At 39.6% G+C, this 19346-nt stretch overlaps 4 protein-coding genes and 1 pseudogene across 5 annotated transcripts; 4 read left to right on the forward strand and 1 right to left on the reverse strand.

The window, feature by feature from the left end:
• The first annotated feature begins 541 nt into the window (after nt 1-541).
• LOC106300431 (cellulose synthase-like protein E1) lies at nt 542-3440 on the forward strand. Its single transcript, XM_013736569.1, has 5 exons — nt 542-1574; nt 1645-1761; nt 1849-2061; nt 2154-2342; nt 2423-3440. Exons 1-5 carry the CDS (start codon nt 804-806, stop codon nt 3326-3328), a joined length of 2196 nt encoding a protein of 731 aa, XP_013592023.1. The 5' UTR covers nt 542-803; the 3' UTR covers nt 3329-3440.
• A 52-nt stretch (nt 3441-3492) lies between these two features.
• Nucleotides 3493-6271, forward strand: LOC106300432 (annotated as a pseudogene).
• Nucleotides 6272-6350: 79 nt separating this feature from the next.
• Nucleotides 6351-7880, reverse strand: LOC106300434. 2 transcript variants are annotated; one of them, XM_013736571.1, is made up of 4 exons: nt 7716-7880; nt 7368-7435; nt 6639-7282; nt 6351-6557 (listed from the first exon to the last, which is right to left on the reverse strand). In XM_013736571.1, exons 1-3 carry the CDS (start codon nt 7804-7806, stop codon nt 6719-6721), a joined length of 723 nt encoding a protein of 240 aa, XP_013592025.1. In that variant the 5' UTR covers nt 7807-7880; the 3' UTR covers nt 6351-6557; nt 6639-6718. The 2 variants fall into 2 exon arrangements, with proteins under 2 accessions (XP_013592025.1, XP_013592024.1); XM_013736570.1 differs by having other exon boundaries at nt 6351-6567.
• Nucleotides 7881-9208: 1328 nt separating this feature from the next.
• LOC106296283 (pentatricopeptide repeat-containing protein At1g55890, mitochondrial) lies at nt 9209-11043 on the forward strand. Its single transcript, XM_013732384.1, has 2 exons — nt 9209-10533; nt 10889-11043. Exon 1 carries the CDS (start codon nt 9298-9300, stop codon nt 10486-10488), a length of 1191 nt encoding a protein of 396 aa, XP_013587838.1. The 5' UTR covers nt 9209-9297; the 3' UTR covers nt 10489-10533; nt 10889-11043.
• On the forward strand, nt 10753-12923 carry LOC106296284 (mitochondrial import inner membrane translocase subunit TIM50-like). The gene is made up of 10 exons (XM_013732385.1): nt 10753-11085; nt 11243-11340; nt 11433-11469; nt 11547-11608; nt 11690-11806; nt 11905-12009; nt 12096-12194; nt 12270-12426; nt 12513-12615; nt 12697-12923. The coding sequence occupies exons 1-10, from the start codon at nt 10815-10817 to the stop codon at nt 12737-12739; spliced, it is 1092 nt and encodes a 363-aa protein (XP_013587839.1). The 5' UTR covers nt 10753-10814; the 3' UTR covers nt 12740-12923.
• The last annotated feature ends 6423 nt before the right edge of the window (nt 12924-19346 follow it).

Raw genomic sequence — 19346 nt, forward strand, 5'->3', positions numbered from 1 at the left:
GAAATTTATAATGCCATATTTGAATATATTTATTTTAATGATGATTTATGAGTTATTCCTATATTCTAAAAAAATTTCTAAAAATATAAATTGACAATAAATTTAATATATGAGTTATTACCATATTTTAAAAAGTTTACCAAAAATATAAATTAACATTAAATGCAATTGTCCATGTCATATTAAGCTATAAGACATGTCATCAATTTCACTAGCGATGTCATATTTGTTTTGTGAAATTAATTGTAGAAACGACATGTGGCAAAATCATTTCGCAAATATAGTCTAGGAGATACTAGTTTTACATTAATATGAAGACTAATGAAACTACTTTTAGATACCAAATTTTGGAAATGGAGTTTGCTTATACCCAATTAAAAACCTTGCAATGGACCATTTAAATGTTTGGTTTTCTTAACCTTTTTTTTAGTTCATTTTTTGTGTTTAAAAACATTAAAAAAGTAATAAAAATCCCTAATATGGATATTTGCAATAATCAAGCACTTATATTCTTCTTTTATTCCGGCCGCCTCAGAGATGTCATTACATATACTAGCAAGTTGGGTTTAAAGAAGTCTAATCTTGATCATTGACGCCTACCTGTCATCATCTGTGTGAAGAAGAAACATACATGCTGACGATTCCAATGAGGTCAGCGACGACCTCGATATCCACGTTCCTTTTTTGACTATTATCTCCAAAATGACACCTACGGCCTCTCCTCTAATCTCTACTTAAGGCTCTCTCACTCCAACCCATAAGAGAGACGTTTCTCTTATCCTCATAAAAGAAACAAAACAAAAATGGCAAAAGAAGCTGACCGGTTTAGTTCGGCTCATGAAGGCGACCGTGAACCGCTTTTCGCGACCAGGAGGAGAACCGGAGGACTGATTGCGTTTCGTTTTTTTGCGGCCTCGGTTTTCGGGTGCATCTGTTGTATTTGGCTCTACAGAGTGGTCGAACCGTTAGAGAAAGATGAGAACCGAACCGGTTTCTTTCGGTTAATTTGGTTGGTTATGCTAATTTTGGAGATCTGGTTCGGTTTGTATTGGCTTGTCGTGCAGTCTCTCCGTTGGAATCCGGTTTGGCGATCCACCTTCACCGATAGACTCTCTCGGAGGTACGGTGACGATCTCCCAAGGCTCGACGTTTTCGTTTGCACGGCGGATCCGGTGATAGAGCCGCCGTTGATGGTGGTCAACACAGTGTTATCCGTGATGGCTCTCGATTACCCACCGGAGAAACTAGCGGTGTATCTCTCGGACGACGGTGGTTCTCAGCTCACGTTCTATGCTCTCGCGGAGGCAGCTGAGTTTGCTAAAACTTGGGTTCCATTCTGTAAGAAGTTCGACGTGGAGCCGAGATCCCCTGGCGCTTACTTTTCTTCCAAGTCAAATGTTCTCGACTCCGCTGCGGCGGCGGAGGTGGCTGAACTGTATAGAGAGATGGCGACAAGGATTGAAACGGCGACGAAACTGCGGCGAGTACCGGAGGAGGCGTTGTTCAAGTACGGTGAGGGGTTTTCGCAGTGGGATTCAGACGACACTCAAAGAAACCACGCAACCATTCTTCAAGTAAGTAAACAGCTTTTTTAGTTATGTTCTGTTAGAAACAGAGTCTGAGTTTATTTGTTTCATTCATCAGATTTTGATAGACGGAAGGAAAGACAACACAATAGCAATACCAACACTGGTGTACCTATCGAGAGAGAAGAGACCTGAGCATCATCATCACTACAAAGCTGGTTCCATGAACGCATTGGTAATGGTTTCGTGTTCAGCAAGTCATATAACGATTCTCCAATACAACGCTGCTCTGATTCATTTGATATGGTTGTTTCTTTGACAGCTGAGGGTGTCTTCGAAGATCACGTGTGGGAGAATCATACTTAACTTGGACTGTGATATGTACGCAAACAACTCAAAGTCAGCACTCGAAGCGCTCTGCATTCTACTTGACGAGAAAGAGGGAAAAGAGATTGCTTTCGTGCAGTTCCCACAGTTTTATGATAACCTTACGAGGAATGATTTGTACGGAAGCATGATGCGAGTAATAGCTGATGTAAGAGACCCGCAGATTCTGGATGCTTTGATATTATTTATTTATTCTGCTGCTACCTCCTAACCTTTGTCATTTGGGATGTGAAAACAAAGGTGGAGTTTAATGGATTGGACGGAAATGGTGGACCGTTATACATTGGGACAGGCTGCTTTCACAGAAGAGATGTTATCTGTGGAAGAAAGTATGGAGAGGAAGAAGAATCAGATGAAATCATAGAGGCTGAGAAGACCAAGTCTCTTGCAAGCTGCACATACGAAAAAGGCTCTGAGTGGGGAAAGGAGGTAAGGCAGTGATTAATAAGTCTTTACCCTTACTCAATCTGTTTCTTGTACCACAAGTAAAAACGTTGTTACCATGGCAGATGGGTGTGAAGTACGGTTGCCCGGTAGAGGATGTAATTACCGGTTTAGCCATTCAATGCCGCGGATGGAAATCAGCTTACCTGACCCCTAAAAAGGAAGCTTTTCTTGGGGTAGCGCCTACTAATTTGCATCAGATGCTGGTGCAGCAGAAGAGATGGTCAGAGGGAGACTTTCAGATTCTGCTTTCAGAGTATAGTCCTGTTTGGTATGCCCAAGGAAAGATCAGTTTTGGGTTGATCCTTGGTTACTGTTGCTATTGCCTCTGGGCTCCAAGCTCAGTACCTGTGCTTCTTTACTCTCTTTTGACTTCTCTCTGTCTCTTCAAAGGCATTCCTCTGTTTCCAAAAGTCTGGAGCTCGTGGTTTATCCCGTTTGGTTACGTGGCTGTCGCAGTTAATACTTACAGCCTAGCCGAGTTCTTGTGGTGCGGAGGAACTTTACGTGGATGGTGGAACGAGCAAAGGATGTGGCTTTACAGAAGAACAAGCTCCTTTCTTTTCGGATTTACGGACACGTTTCTGAAGAAACTTGGGGTTTCGGAGTCTGCGTTTGTGATCACAGCGAAAGTAGCTGAAGAAGAAGCAGCAGAGAGATACGAGAAAGAGGTAATGGAGTTTGGAGTGGAGTCTACCATGTTTCTCCTCCTTGGAACACTCGGCATGCTCAATCTCTTCTGCTTTGCCGCAGCGGTTATGAGACTACTGATGATGACTTCTAGAGAGGCTGGAGGAGATTTACAGACAATGGGTTTGCAGTTTGTTATAACAGGACTACTTGTAGTACTAAACTGGCCTTTATACCAAGGCATGCTGCTGAGGAAAGACAAAGGGAAGATGCCAGTGATGGTGACAGTCAAGTCAGTTGTCTTAGCTTTATCTGCTTGCACTTTTATTGTGTTTCTGTAAGGAAAAAGAAATGAGAGTTTCAATAATTGCCATCTTTTATGTAGAAAATTTATCCTATATACATCCATCCATTTGCAAATAGAAAATTAATATTGTTACCCTTGACGATTCACCACCAACCATTTTCTAAAATCTTATTATCAGCCCAGCCTTTATCTATTGCTGAGGGAGGGTTTGAGTGACGTCAGCGAATGTTTTCATTTTGAAATGTCCAAGCTTAGAGCCTCCACTCACATCTCTACATAAACCAAGAAGAGACGTTTCTCTCTTATCTTTTATCACTTCCCCCACTCAAGAAAAAAAAAAGATGACAAAAGAAGACGACCGGTTTATACAGGTTCGCGAAGGGGAACCGCTTTTTGACACCAGGAGGAAAACCGGAAGAGTGATAGCGTACCGTGTTTTCTCAGCCTCGGTTTTCTTTTGTATCTGCTGTATTTGGCTCTACAGAGTTACCGTACCGACAGAGATTGATGAAAACCGGACCGGTTTGGTAAGATTAATCTGGTTGGTTATGTTTATCATGGAGATTTGGTTCGGTTTGTATTGGGTAGTCGTGCAATCTCTCTGGTGGAATCCGGTTTGGCGATTCACCTTCAACGATAGACTCTCCAGGAGGTACGGTAACGATCTCCCGAGTCTCGACGTTTTTGTTTGCACGGCTGATTCGGTGATTGAGCCGCCGTTGATGGTGGTCAACACAGTCTTATCTGCGGCGGCCCTGGATTACCCACCGGAGAAACTCGCCGTGTATCTCTCAGACGACGGTGGCTCTGAGCTAACGTTCTACGCTCTCGCGGAAGCAGCTGAGTTTGCTAAAACTTGGGTTCCGTTCTGTAAGAAGTTCGACGCGGAGCCGAGATCTCCAGCTACTTACTTGTCTTGCAAGGCAAGTAAGCTTGGTTCTGCAGCCGCAGAGGAAGTGGCTATGTTGTATAGAGAAATGGCGGAGAGGATTGAAACGGCAGCGAGACTCGGGCGAATACCCGATGAGGCGCGTTTGAAGTACGTGGAGGGGTTCTCGCAGTGGGACCCTGACGCTACCCGCAGAAACCATGGAACCATTCTTCAAGTAAGACTTTTAACTTCCTTCCGGCAATGGAAAGAACTGACTCTGACTTATTTGCTTCATTGGTTGGTTTCATGATCAGATTTTGGTAGATGGAAGAAAGGCGAATACAGTAACGTTGGTGTATCTGTCGAGGGAGAAGAGACCCGAGCATCATCATCACTTCAAAGCTGGAGCCATGAATGCATTGGTAATGGTTTACTTGTTCCACAAGTCACTCGGACCACTTGATTTGACACCGTTTTGATTCTCTGACAGATTAGGGTTTCTTCGAAGATAACTTGTGGGAGAATCATACTAAACGTGGACTGTGATATGTACTCAAACAACTCAAAGTCAGCACGCGATGCACTCTGCATCCTCCTTGACGAGAAAGAAGGAAAAGAGATAGCTTTCGTGCAGTTTCCGCAGTGTTTCGAGAACCTTACAAGGAATGATCTGTATGGAAGCATGATGCGCGTAGGAGCTGATGTAAGTTGTATATATATAGTTTCTGAATTTGTAAAATAATATAAAAAGGTGGAGTTTAAGGGATTGGATGGAAATGGAGGTCCGTTGTACATTGGAACTGGATGCTTTCACAGAAGAGATGTGATCTGCGGAAGAAAGTACGGAGAAGAAGAAGAAGAATCTGAGGATATTTCAGAGACTGAGATGATTAAGGCTCTCGCGAGCTGCAATTATGAAGAAAACTCTCAATGGGGAAAGGAGGTAAAGCATACTTAGTTACTAAGTATGTTTCTTAAGGCGCTTTGTTTCCTCTTTCTTTCATTCTAAATTTTAAGTAAAATGTGGTTGCTTCCATGACAGATGGGTGTAAAATACGGTTGTCCAGTAGAGGATGTCATAACTGGTTTAGCGATTCAGTGCCGTGGATGGAAATCAGCCTACTTGAATCCAAAAAAGAAAGCTTTCGTCGGGGTAGCACCAACAAATTTGCATCAGATGCTTGTGCAGCAGAGGAGATGGTCCGAGGGAGACTTTCAGAGTATAGTCCGGTTTGGTATGCCCAAGGAAAGATCGGCTTTGGACTGATCCTTGGTTACTGTTTCTTTTGCCTCTGGGCTCCAAGCTCAGTACCTTTGCTTGTTTACTCTGTTTTGACTTCTCTCTGTTTATTCAAAGGCATTCCTCTGTTTCCTAAGGTAAAAAATAGCTTTCCTCTGTTTTTTTGTGGGTATGAACTCTGAAGCTCGGGTAAAACTAATCTGGTTTTTTTTATTAGTTCAGGTCTGGAGCTCGTGGTTTATCCCGTTTGGTTACGTGACTGTTGCAGTCAATGCTTACAGCTTAGCCGAGTTCTTGTGGTGCGGAGGAACTTTACGTGGATGGTGGAACGAGCAAAGGATGTGGCTTTACAGAAGAACAAGCTCCTTCCTTTTCGGATTCATGGACACGATTCTGAAGAAATTTGGGGTTTCGGAGTCTGCGTTTGTGATCACAGCGAAAGTAGCTGAAGAAGAGGCTGCAGAGAGGTACGAGAAAGAGGTAATGGAGTTTGGAGTTGAGTCTCCGATGTTTCTCCTCCTCGGAACACTCGGGATGCTTCATCTCTTCTGCTTTGCCGCAGCGGTTATGAGACTGATGATGACTTCTAGAGAGGCTGGAGGAGATGTGCAGAAAATAGGTATGCAGTTTGTGATTACAGGACTACTTGTGGTAATAAACTGGCCTTTATATGAGGGCATGTTGTTGAGGAAGGACAAAGGGAAGATGCCACGGACCGTGACGGTCAAAGCATTTGTCTTAGCTTTGTCTGCTTGCACTTGTATCGCCTTGTCTTAATAAAAGATAGAACCAATGTATTTGAAACAAATGTGCATCAAGTATGGATTGCAACTACTAAATAAATGTTTGTAAGTTTGTAACTTAAATTCTTCTCTTTTAAAGATCTTTTGCTTTACAAAATCTAAAGAGAAAAAAAAAATCTAAAGAGAAACACAAGAAAGGTCCTAACTCCTAATAATAGTCTAACATATATGACAGATAAAAGTAGCCTCTCCGATGTTTTTTTTTTTCATTCTTCAGTCATTACCAAAAGATCCTATGGACGGATAAAATCTAAAGAGGATGTACAAGTATGAAGCTTACATGCATATACAGAGAAGTCGGATTGATGGGTTTTCACTGGTTCTGAAGGTAAGATTTGTTCAAGCAAACCTGAAACCTTCTAATGAAGATTATCAACAACAAGAAAGAAACCAAATATTTCAGGTGAAAATTAGATGATAGTTGGTTTACCTTTGATGTTCCGGTGACAAACTGAAGAAATGTAGCCATATCTTCTTTGTCCAAAGTATCTCTCCCTCGCTTTTGGTGACTCAATCCTCGGTATCAGGTATCTCAAAGACCATAAACTTTGCAAGAGAAGCGAGTGTCTTAGCATCTATGCATCTCTTTCTCCGATTCTTGCTTCTGAAAATAGATGATGATAGTGAACAAGACATTCTAGACATTCCTTGCATTCTGATGTTGTTTGCAGCCACAATTAGCTTATTGCTTAATGTTTCACTTTTTTTACTCGCAGTCTCTCCAGTTTCCCTCTCCGGCGTTTTTGGTATGAAACATTTCGAGTTCAAGTCAGCAGCTGTTGCGGTTGACAATGAAGATCTTACTATGGTTTCAGAACCAACAAACTCTCTCTTCTTAGTCTTCTTGTTTACACCATGGATCAGCCCAACTACTCCTCCTTGAGGGGATTTATTAGAACCGGAGCAATGTCCAATTTGAGATTTACCAAAGCAGTTGGATATGCGTGGCTCTTGTGATCTGCTAACAAGTGTAGCTTCTGCGTGGATAAACCAGGGCTTAGAATGGTTATCCCGGAAGATGTACTTTATAGGCACAGATTGAGCAAGGTAATACAAGTGAGACTTTCTTTGAACCTATACTAGGAGATAAGCAAAAGTTAGTAAAGCACATGATTAATGGGTGTGAAAGAAAATGGATTTTTGCATAGATTTACATTACCATGAGAGCATGAACTCGTATCTCCCCTAAGCTGGAAAGGCAACTTGCATGTGTTTCCTCAAGTTTTCCTGCAAAAGCAGACTTGACATTTATACAAATGGAGAAAAACAGGCAAATAAATGGTAGGGGAACAAGTGAGTAACAACAGACAGAACAGCAATCAAAGAAAGCAAAACACCAACACTAGTTATAGTGATCAACGATATATCTCCAGATCTACTAAGTACAATCAAAGTTGGTAAAAGAAGAAATCTTTTTTCCAGAAAACAGAATCGAAAGAGAAAACTTGAGGAGTAATCACAGGAGAGGGAAGAAGATAGGGTTTTTCTTTAGTTGAAACGAGCATACTCATGAAATCGGGTGATGTGATATCGAGAGGCACCGTCATGGCGATTCGGGTTCCCAAGTTAGTCTCAACAAAGACAGCAACTTCTCCCATTGCCACTGCGACCCGGAGGAGAAAGAGAGAGAGAGAGAGGCTGCAGACAAAGAAGCTGTTTTGTTAAATAATAATAATACTAATGAGAAAAGCAATGACGCATAGTGTTATGATCAGGTATAAATTTTTTGTTTTAAAGTACATGAAATAATGAAAAGCGCAATAGTGTGATAAATCAAATACTAGTATTGTTGACAATGGATCGGATGGAGATTTCAATCTCAATCAAATTTTCTTCCGCTTCAAGTTCTTCCCAAATATCCATGATCGTCATCTCTTGATAATATTCTTCTTTACTCAAACCTTCTGTTGTTTCTCTCGCCAGAGTAATCTCTATCAACCCTTCTTCTTCTTCTTCTTCTTCTTCTTCTTCATAATCTAGGTGGGTTTTAGTTTCTTGGCTTTCAAGCTCTTCCCGACCATGAAGACAAGACTTGGATGACTTGCTTTTGAACACGTCAGTAATGTGGAGAACCTTAGAGAGAAACAAGATTGGGATAGTTATTATGAGACTGAAAAGATTCTTCAAGAAAGAGAGTGCTGAGATCAATAGTGTCTTGTTGACTCCATTTCTCGCCATTGTTTGGGGGGTCCTAGTCATCAGACCTTACACAGACCGATTTATATATATGTTCATCTCTATCATGAATTTTCCAGGCCGAATGCATTGAACATAGACAAGATTCTAATGGGTACAAAGACAAAAAAAAATTCTGATGACATGTTCCCCAGTATCTTGTAAAAGAACCCATTGGGTCACGACTTTGTGAACAAAGACACATGCATTTGTTGCTTTGACTTTCTTGCGTTGACTCCAGATATAGCTGTTATCTCACAGTGCTACAAAAGAATAATAGGTTACCATTATCGTGTCAACAAAGAGCCCATCTTTCTTCCGAAGAAACCTGGGACCAAACATAAATTTTTTTAAAAAAGAACATCGTGATCGCAACTTTTTTACGAATCCAGGTATATAAAGTACGAATACTAATACTATGGCCTCTTTATCAGTTGATAATCATTAATAGTTTGAAAATATTTAATATGCTTCACTGATAGTTTGGAAAATCAGAGCTCTTCAATGATCTTGACGGCAACTCTGTCTTTAATCGCTACCTCCTGGTCAAAAACTCACACTTGCCAAGTTAATGTCTTTTTGTCTCATAATTTTAGAAAATCGAGATACGAATCAGAGAAGTATTGCCAATGAGCCCGTTTCTTATTCTCAGAGAAGCCCAGTAAGAAAGCATCAGCATCGTCGCCGCTGCGATAACTTATCCTAAGAGGCGCCATTGAAGCAGATTTCAACTTTGTCGCCGGCGAGGCAAAGCAACACTTTTCCTAGCCGTTTTATTTTCATTTTAATCCCCCAGTTCTTTCTTTCATTACAAATACAGACAAATGTTTTCAAAATATCAGATACATCCTTCCCATGATATTATTAAACCCTTCTCCTGAAAACCTACCTATTGCAGCACATAACCAAAAACGATGTCGTTGTTATCTCGCCTTCTCCGTGGCGCCTTCTTCAACACTTGTACTATCCGTCGTTTTTCCTCCGCCGCCTCCTCGGAAACCACGGCAGCAATCTCTCCACCTACTAAAAAGTCACTCAGTAGTATCGTGAATGACGAACGAAACCCCAAACGGATCGTGGAGAAGTTCAAGATGGCGTGTGAGTCTGAGCGATTCCGAGCTAACATAGCCGTCTACGATAGAACCGTGCGGCGTCTCGTCGCGGCAAAGAGATTACATTTCGTCGAAGAGATATTGGAGGAGCAGAAGAAGTACCCCGACATGTCAAAGGAAGGATTCGCCGCTAGGATCATTTCTCTTTACGGGAAAGCCGGTTTGGTTGAAAACGCGCAGAAGGTGTTCGACGAAATGCCAGAGAGAAAGTGCAAGAGGTCAGTGCTGTCCTTCAATGCCTTGCTCAGTGCGTATGGGGTTTCCAAGAGATTCGATGTGGTTGAGCAGCTTTTCAATGACTTACCGGACAAGCTATCAATCAAACCAGACATAGTATCTTACAATACTTTGATCAAGGCATTGTGTGAGAAGGGTTCCTTGTCCGAAGCTGTTGCGTTGCTTGGTGATATTGAGAACAAGGGTGGTTTGAAACCTGATATAATCACATTTAACACACTTTTGTTGTCGTCGTATCTGAAGGGAGAGTTTGAGCAAGGGGAAGAGATATGGGCTAAAATGGCGGAGAAGAATGTAGCAAGGGACATCAGGAGTTACAATGCTCGGTTGCTTGGATTAGCAGCCAAATCGGAAGAACTAGTAAGTCTCTTTGAAGAACTGAAGGCTAGTGGGATCAAACCTGATGTTTACAGCTTCAATGCAATGATTAGAGGGTCAATCAACCAAGGAAAAATGGAGGCGGCCAAAACTTGGTACGAAGAAATTGTGAAGCAGGGTTATCGTCCTGATAAAGCTACATTGGCTTTACTGATTCCTGCATTGTGTAAAGCAGAGGACTTTGGGTGTGCGATCGAGCTCTGCAAGGAGACATTCAGTAAGCGTTATCTTGTGGGCCAAACGACATTGCAGGAGTTAGTAAATGAATTGGTAAAAGGGGGAAAGAGAGGAGAAGCCGAGGAGATAGTGGAGATAGCAAAGAACAATGATTTCTTGAAGTTCAAGCTTGATTTGTCGTCGTCTCAGTTGATCAGTTAGGAGATGATGAACTGGTAAAACGGCATGTATTCGTTGTTTAAGCAGGTGAAACGCTACACTTAAATAAAATGTTGGTTGAATTCATTGTTTCACTGGGACAAATTAATAAATGGTCGTAAAAATAATAAATTGATTGTTAATTAGTCAATAAATCTAGGAGGTGATATAAACCGACTTCCAAACAGTGGAAATGGGTTTAATTAATTAAAGTAAATCGTGTAACCAAACAGTTAATTTCCTTTTAGATCATTTGAAAACCCTACTACTTCAACCCCCCCACCCCACGCCAGTGATTCGATTGATTGGAGAGTAGGCCGAAATTGAGAATGGCTTTTTTCGTAGCTCTCCGATCGCGCCTTGTGCCAAGGTTACTAAAGCTTAGGTGTCTTCGTACTTCAAGGCTACTTTCTACGGAAGCAGCTTCTTCATCCAAGGCGGCTCCAGGACTCTCGCACTCGCTCTTGTCTGATCTTCATCATCAGCTTCCTCGTCCTGAGGCGGCGCTGGCAAAGGAGCGGAAAGGTCTAAAGTTTCTTAGCAATGTATTCATCTGGGCTCTCACAGGTGCTACAGCTGCTGTTGGTTACACAAGCTATGGTATGACGATGCACTCCCTCGCCGTTCGTTAGGGTTCGAATTGTGTCAAAGTTTCCGAATGTCTCTGCCTTTTGAATCCACTACTGTCTCTGTGTTTTTCTTAATTAGGTGTCATGTTGTCGGACTTTTTTAAAAATCTCTCATGATTCTTGTGCAGCTTACACATTAGATGAAGTGAATCAGAAGACCAAGGCCTTCCGAGAATCTGCTTTCAAGACGACTCAACAACCATCTCTTCATTCTTCCGGCATTCATGTTCGCTTTCAATTCAATTCTGACTTTACCATTACCATTACCATTGTTTCTCTGAATTAAAATACTTTTTTTTTTCTTCTATCTCTTTGCAGAAATATCAGGCAATGCTCTACTCTGCTGCCTTCAAAGGTATATTATCCCTTTTGCCCTTGTCACTCACTATTAACTAATATTATTATTATCTACTTTTGTTTCTGAATGATCAGTTCCTGCCCGAGCCATTGATATGTATTTGGAGCTTAGGGAAGCTGTGGAGGAACAAGTTAAAGTATGTTTACTACTTTCACACATTCTTGTGCCTTGCTCCTCCTGTCTTCTTTTTCTTTACTTCTTCTCCTGTTCCTTATAGGGCTTCGCAGAACCTCTCTCTGAAAAGCTTCTTCCAGATATGCATCCCGCAGAACAGAATGTAATCCACACTCTCGTTCTTGATTTGAATGAGACTCTGCTTTACACTGACTGGAAGGTATCACCACCCCTATATTCCAATTCAATCGTGACTGATGTTCTGAATATCCGTTTTTTTTTTAAAAATCTTTCTTATTTTTCAAAAACAAAAATTAGCGAGAGAGAGGGTGGAGGACGTTCAAAAGACCAGGTGTGGATGCATTCTTGGAGCACCTTTCCAAATTCTATGAGATTGTCCTCTATTCTGACCAGATGGATGCGGTAAAAAAAATCCCTTTTCTTTTATTTTTATTTTGTGTTAACATTGCGGCAACTAACAACACACTTTTGTTTCATTGCTTTCTAAGTATGTATTGCCCGTCTGTGAGAAGTTAGACCCAAATTACTACATACGTTATAGGCTAGCCAGAAACGCTACTAAATATGAGAATGGAAAGCGCTACCGGGTACGTAATCTCTTTTGTCAATAATAACCTACCAAAAGTAGCTCTGCTTTTCTAAAATCCCCGCCGTGGTGCCAGGATCTGTCAAAGCTGAACAGGGACCCCAAGAGGATTCTTTATATTAGCGGCAATGCTTTTGATACAAGCCTTCAGCCAGAGAATTGTGTGCCTATCAAGCCTTACAAACTCGAATCTGATGACACTGCCCTTGTCGACCTAATACCCTTCCTTGAATGTTACCATCGTTCCTTCCTTGCCTTCTGTTTTTTCTTTATTTATTAATCTTGGTTGCTTGCTTGGCTCATCTCTTTTATTTTGCAGATGTTGCTCGTAACAATCCAGCTGATATCAGACCGGTTCTAGCCTCTTATGAGAGAAAAGATGTTGCCAAAGAGTTCCTTGAGAGGTCCATTGAGTATCAAAAGTGAGTCTTTTATTTACCTGTCGTATGAATGCAAAATATGTTGCTGGCTGTCCACTAAGACAAGTCTTATTGAATGTGCAGGCGAATGCAAGGACAGAGACAAGGCCGACTCTGGAGGCGTTAGAAGGATCATTAAACATTTTATGTATAGTTAGAGACGATTATATCCTCTTTGATTCATTACACCATAAAAACAGCGAATAGAAGCTACTGTTCTTCGCTTAGGGGTAATCTTACAACTACAAATCGTGTCTTCCTCATGAAAATGTTATGTTTTTTACCCTTTTTTTTTTACCTCTTGTGACCTTTGTCTCGGTTTTACAAAGTGAACCTTTTCCAAAAGAACCAAAATGAAATGTTTAAAAAAAAAAAATTTAGTTAGCAAATATATTTTTATTCTAATCTGTTTTGGTTGGTTACCAAATGAATAACGATTGTGAACTTTGAGAAGTTAATTGGTTGAAACGTCTATTTATAATTTTATATGTTTTGTGAGAGTAAATAAAGCTCAAGAAATAGCTAGATGTTAAGTAGGCGATTTGTATATGACTAGCTACTATTATTTGGAGTAGGTTTACTACTTTATTTTTATACTAGTGGTATTCCGGCGCTGCGCGCCGGTTTGCATGTTTTATTTTTACATGAATTTACAATTGACTATGATGTCGTTTGTATTTTGTTGTATAAGTAGATTGGTCCTAAAATACTTCTTTCTAAAATCCTCTCATCTTAGTCAAGCTTTGTCAGTTTTGGTGACTGGCTCCGGTGGCTTTCTCAATTACCGGAACTGGTTTCTCCTCTCATTTAAGCTTTAGTTTGTGTTTTCGGTGGTGCGAAGGATCAAGCTTCAAGGATGAATTGGTGCACGCGAGTTTTCTCTTCAGATCTAGTTGTGTTCTGTTCTTTTTCATATCAAGGTTTCTCTTTTGCCTTGTTTTTGCTTCCTCTGTTCTAGATCTGTCTGCATGTTCTCTGATTCGTAGTCAGCTTCGATTGAGCGGTTGTGATTGTGACTCCTCTCTAAGCTTGCATGTCTCCGGACTCCTTGGTGTTCGCCTTTGAATTCTCCTCGGTTTCGTTCCTTCACTAATCTGTTTCGTGGGATTAGTTTTGGCCGGGTTGAATCGATTCGCTCCTTGTTTATTGGCGTTCTTAGAGTCGCTTATCAGCTTACTCCGTTGTTGCCGGTATGACATATCGGTTTTAAAGCTATGGTCTCCGTGCTTATTTCTCTATGCTATTCACTATAGGAGGTTTCAAAAAATATGAAATAAAGTTTTTTAAAAAGTTGATTTATTACGATATTACAATTAAGATGAATTAAGTATATGCATTCAAATAGTTTTGCCTCTGAAATTAAAGTTTACTCTTTTTTCTAAGATTTTAAAATTTTGCAGCTTTTCATCTAAGTCTCAGTTTCCTTATATACTTAACCATGAGTACAAAAAGTGAAAGCGAAGCTAACTCAAAGTACCATTCTCATATTTCAATCAAATGTCAGCTTCTTTGGCTGCGGCATCAGTATCAACAACAACAGCAGCTATAAAGTGCGTCACTGTTTGTGTTGGAGTTGTGGGCTAAACTTGTCTTCTTATCTCCTACTCAAGTACTCTTGCAACACTTATCCAACTATATCCATCTCTCTCTCTCTCTAGTGAACTGTCTTTTTATTGGCTTTTGTTGGTGAATGTTGTCCTTGTTATTACAGGATATGTTCCAACAGTGTTCGACAATATCTATGCAAATGATGTAGTCAATGGCAAAACTGTCAATCTTGGTCTTTGGGATACTGCTCGTAAAATAATTTGTCACTTTCGTTAAAAGTCTTGTTCTTCTATCAGGTTTGTATTCTCAACATTGTGTCAAATTCTAATATTTTGACCCTTTAGGAGAAATGATGACTTTGTTTCTCAACAATCTAGAAGTTTCTAAGTATTTTAAAAAGAATGGATCTTTACTCTTAACGCTTGTCTTTGTCAACCATTTGATATAAAAAAAATGCTTCCTGAATTCATGATTAAAGTTCGTTCATGTTTTTCAAAACTATTATCAGACAGATTATGATTCTTGGGCAGTATCTTTGGTGTTTTATTATGAATATTGTGGAGTATCGTATTTGGTATTTTATTATATTACAGGTCAAGAAGATTACAATAGGCTTAGATGAGTTATAGAGAGGAGCAGATGTTTTTATTTTTGCCTTCTCTCTTATCAACAGGCCTAGCTTTGAGAAAATTGCTAAAAAGGTTTAAACTTTCTTTCCACTTCAGTTTCACTGCAATGTAACTTTATCACACACCATCTCATGTGCTTCTGGTTCAAATTTCTTTTGCAGTGGGACATTGAGCTGCAACATTATGCCCCTAACGTGCCTACCATTTCATTAAACCCAAACTGGCAAATAAATATTACAATGCAAGGAGGAAGCCCAAATTAAGATTACAGCCCAATAACAATTTTAATGACCAGCACGTGTAATCTAAGAGAAGCTATGAAGATCTCGAGATGTGATGTCATCGCTATCTCGTTTCCAGCGAAACCACCACCATAATCCTTTTCTTTTGTCAAACCACCACCGTAATCCTAGTTCCAGTTCTAGAACATCATCCATGGTGCTTGAAAAAACTTCAATAATCGTCGCTTGAGCCTCTAGATCATATTTCACTCGCTTGCATTGCTTAGAAACCTTCGCATATAAACGCCCAATTGATTGAAAATCTAAACTCTACCACCGTAGAATAAGAACTCGGAGAGTCGGCCTAGGTATTTGTTAAAGCGCCGTCAGAACACGACCAGAACTTCATGTCTTCATACTCCAAACCGAACGGACCGCAACGTCTTGAAACCTCACCCAAGGAATACCTACACTCGAATTCGCCTTACTGAAAAGTGAGGATTTATAATCACAAGGGAGATGAATCAAGCATCAGTGATGAGAAAGATCTAATCAATCAATCGGGGATAACCCGCCATTGAAATCGATTGCTAGGAAAGAGTATTATTTTGGATCTTGTTTGAGTTGAACTAAACATCGCAGAAAAGTACGACATTTATAGTGGAGGCTTCAGCCGGTGGTTATGGTGTAAAACGAATCGGTTGAATGAATGCAAGTGGGCTGAGTGGAGTAGTCAAAGAAAACTAAGAGTAATGAACAGAGTTATTGAAGGTGATACGTTACAAAGAGCTAGACGCGTTCATAATTTTGGTGAAATCTCATCGTCGGGGAAGACGGGAGACAAACCTAATGGGTGTCTAACAGGCTCAATGTATGGGCTTACTCTAGCTATTATAATAAAAGCCCAGATCACATTATTTTTATGAGAAGCGTTAAAAGCGTCGGAGAGAAAAATTGCAGGACTCTAGTATGTGACACGTGGAGCGATTTGCCTCTTTCCTATTGATGATGTGGCTTCATAAGGAGAGACTAAAGTCTCCTTTATTATATAAGATATATTATATTTATATAAGATATTTTAGTTTGTGGGTTTAATTATAAATTTATTTTGATGAATTATCAAAATTACATATATAAAACCAAAGAAATTAGATAAATTAGTGGATTCTTAGTTTTGTACTAACATTATTGATTAATTTAGAACTATGGTAAATATTAGGCGACTAAAATCTGTCACTTTCAATGCGTGCATAAAGGTAGGGTTGGGCAAATAAACTGAATCCAAAAACCCGAACCGAATCCGATACGATAAAAATGAATCTGAACCGATCCGAACCCGGCATAAATACTGAATGGATCTTGTTTTATGGTATTTCAGGTTATGCGTATTATTCGAACCGAACCCGAACCTAGATGGATATCCGATAGAACACGAAACATTCAAAATTCCCAAAAATAACTTGTGCCAAACATGATCTCAATTCCTAATATGTATTCAAAAGATATTGAACATCTAAAATAATTACCTATTATATGAAGATTGATGGTTGAAGGTGGCGGTTGAAGGTTGAAGTTTTTAGATATAAATCAGGTACATTTAAATCGAAGAACCGATTGGGACCCGAATCCGAAAGTACATCGGGTTGTACCGGTTCTTTGAAGATTTACTAATCCCGACCTGAACCCGAACCGAATTTTTATATAATCCGAATGAGGCTGATTTTAATAAACCCGAAAAACCGAAACCCGATTGGACTAAACCGAAACCCGATTGGGACTCCGAATGCCCATGCCTACATAAAGGTGCAATATCCACTTACAAAGATCCTTTCACCTGTAATCATTTTCAATGCGTATGTAGTAGTAGACTAGTAGTAGTGGTAAAAGTCAAACTAACTATAGATCATAAATTATTGTACTACAAAACGGATGCCATGACATATCTCCCAACTTGGAATCACAGACGTATAAACCCTCTCAACTTACAGGGAGGAGGCCAAGTTACAAATCGTTGAGAGAGAAACTGAGAGCAGAGGATTTCCGGCCGACAGCGAGGCTCTTCTAGCCACCGTCGGTCTGGTTGTGTGTTTCTAGTCCGTTTTTTAGTCGCTTGCTTTTGTTTGGGGTTCTAGATCTCATCGGGTTTGGTTTCGGCGGCGCATTTCTCTACGGTGGTCGTCCGACTTTGTTTATGGGAAGTGGTGGCTTTTTCAGCACCTTCTTTGTCGGTTTTTGTTTCCAGGAGGCGGTGGCTTTTTCCGCATCGCTATCGCCGGCTTCTGCTTCCGAGAGACGGTGGCTTCCTCAGCATCGCTAGCGCCGGCTTTCTCCTCGGGTTTTCCCTCACTTCGATCTACGAATCTGAGCTTCATCTGATACTCTGCCTCTCATTCTGAATCTGTTGCCGCATACATGTATGTCGGAGATGATGAATCGATTGTAGGCGTCTAATATCCTTTGATAACTTCGTAGATCCGTCTGGTTTTTAATCTTTGTATGCGTTTGTTGTATACGAGTTAGTTTGAAGGGTCGGTTGAATGGTTTCGTCCCGGATCTGATTCCGCCGTCGACAGTGAGCCGTTGAGTCATTGTGTCGTTGTTTCTGGTACCGGAGGAAGAAGGGAAGCTTGCGCTTTCGCGTGGTTCGCGCGGCGCCTCGCCTGCTAGGGTTTTGAGGGTGGTGGGCTTTCAGCCCCATTGTTTAGCTTTGTTTCTGCCCTTTTGTTTTTGGACTTCCTTAATTTGTATTGTTTTGGGTTTCGTTCCTTTTGGATTTCGACCCTTTAATAAATTTCAGATGGCAAAAAAAGAAAACCCTCTCAAATTTCACACGTCTCGTCATGTTCTCTTCTTCCTCAAAATTTTTCTCACATCTATACTTTTATTACATGTATACTCAATGATCCCAATAAATACCTAAAATAAATATATATATTAATTAAAATGTCCAGTTTAATATATATTTTTAATATGTGGTTGAATATAAAGTTTTTATGTTTTGATAAATATTTTAAGTTTGCTTCTGAAATTTAAATAATATTTGCTTAGCACTAAGCTATCACTATTTGGTTTAAAACATGTACATTACCTAGTGAAAAGTGGTTAAAATATTTGTTAGGCGAATTTCCCTTAACTATAACCAAAGTTCAAAAAGGTATATTGTTCCCATTCTTTTTTCACAAAAAAAAAAGCTTACTTTTTTGGCTGAAAAAAAACCTATACTTACTACTACTGTCGTTCACGCTTTGATCCTAGAGTATGTTTGACATTTCGTTAATATTCTCTGAGAAACAATTAAACAGTCAAATAAAGATTTATTGTGTGCTTCATACGGTATGATATCATACTGTATGATATCTTTGTTATAGAAATTAAAAGAGTGAGCAATATGATTAGATTCAGGCAACCTTGAATGAACGGAGGAGTTTTCAAGCCGAAGGACGATGGCTTCACGGCCCTCACGTAACTTTGGGACAAACATACCAGAATGTCACAAGCATCACCTTTATCTCGTTTTCCCTTTTCTACCATTTTTAAAATTTATTTAACCTCGTTTTTTCTCTTAGCTTTGCTGGGTCAAATTTTCTTAATCTTTGTTTTGTCATATGTTAGCAAATTCTAAATGCTGGGACAACAGAAATCACATTGAAATCGCATATACAAATTACGTAAATACTAGCATTAGCTATTTTGATCTTTGCTTCTTGCTTTGAACTAGTCATCTAAGTAATAAATATATATATAAATTATCCAAATAGAAAACAAGGTAGGAAGCAGGTTGATGATATAAAAAAGAAGTAGGTGGCACAAAAAACATGTGATGACTGATGAGCCGTAGGATGTGTAGATAAGGAGAGACTAATTATATTACAGGAAATCAAGTCAAAGTTACAATAATAACTGCAATGCGTCTTTACATGTGTTGCTTGTCATATTATTAACCTAACAACTTTTTTCGTTAGACATGAACAAAAATATATAGTACGCAACAAATTTAAATGGATAATTCTTTAGGTTTGACATTTTTAAGTTTTTATCACAAAAATAACTCTCAAAAAATAAAATGACCAAAATAACATATTTTTGTTTTGAAAATTTCAATATTTATTTTTTATTTTTAAAATTGAAACTCGATCCACAAAACACTACCCCTTAGATATAAACCTTAAGTCTAGAGTAGTTAACCTTGGGTATAAATATTTACCTTTTAATAAATCATATTTTGATTATTTTCTTTTTTTTTAGATATATTTTTGTGAAAATAAATTAAAAAGTCGTTGATGAGAAAAAAAAAAAAAAAAAAAAAAGGGGGGGTTTTTGGGGGTTAAATTTTGAA

Source organism: Brassica oleracea, chromosome C6 (genome assembly GCF_000695525.1).
Source record: "Brassica oleracea var. oleracea cultivar TO1000 chromosome C6, BOL, whole genome shotgun sequence".
Classification (NCBI taxonomy): domain Eukaryota; kingdom Viridiplantae; phylum Streptophyta; class Magnoliopsida; order Brassicales; family Brassicaceae; genus Brassica; species Brassica oleracea.

Coding starts and splice junctions, on each gene's coding strand:
- LOC106296283 (XM_013732384.1), top strand. CDS start 9,298: ATGTCGTTGTTATCTCGCCTTCTCCGTGGCGCCTTCTTCAACACTTGT.
- LOC106296284 (XM_013732385.1), top strand. CDS start 10,815: ATGGCTTTTTTCGTAGCTCTCCGATCGCGCCTTGTGCCAAGGTTACTA. Junction 11,341..11,432: donor TTCATTCTTCCGGCATTCAT/GTTCGCTTTCAA, acceptor ATCTCTTTGCAG/AAATATCAGGCAATGCTCTA. Junction 12,010..12,095: donor ATTCTGACCAGATGGATGCG/GTAAAAAAAATC, acceptor TTGCTTTCTAAG/TATGTATTGCCCGTCTGTGA.
- LOC106300431 (XM_013736569.1), top strand. CDS start 804: ATGGCAAAAGAAGCTGACCGGTTTAGTTCGGCTCATGAAGGCGACCGT. Junction 1,762..1,848: donor CTGGTTCCATGAACGCATTG/GTAATGGTTTCG, acceptor TTTCTTTGACAG/CTGAGGGTGTCTTCGAAGAT. Junction 2,343..2,422: donor GCTCTGAGTGGGGAAAGGAG/GTAAGGCAGTGA, acceptor TTACCATGGCAG/ATGGGTGTGAAGTACGGTTG.
- LOC106300434 (XM_013736571.1), bottom strand. CDS start 7,806: ATGGGAGAAGTTGCTGTCTTTGTTGAGACTAACTTGGGAACCCGAATC. Junction 7,436..7,715: donor CACATCACCCGATTTCATGA/GTATGCTCGTTT, acceptor CTGCTTTTGCAG/GAAAACTTGAGGAAACACAT. Junction 7,283..7,367: donor TACGAGTTCATGCTCTCATG/GTAATGTAAATC, acceptor CTCCTAGTATAG/GTTCAAAGAAAGTCTCACTT.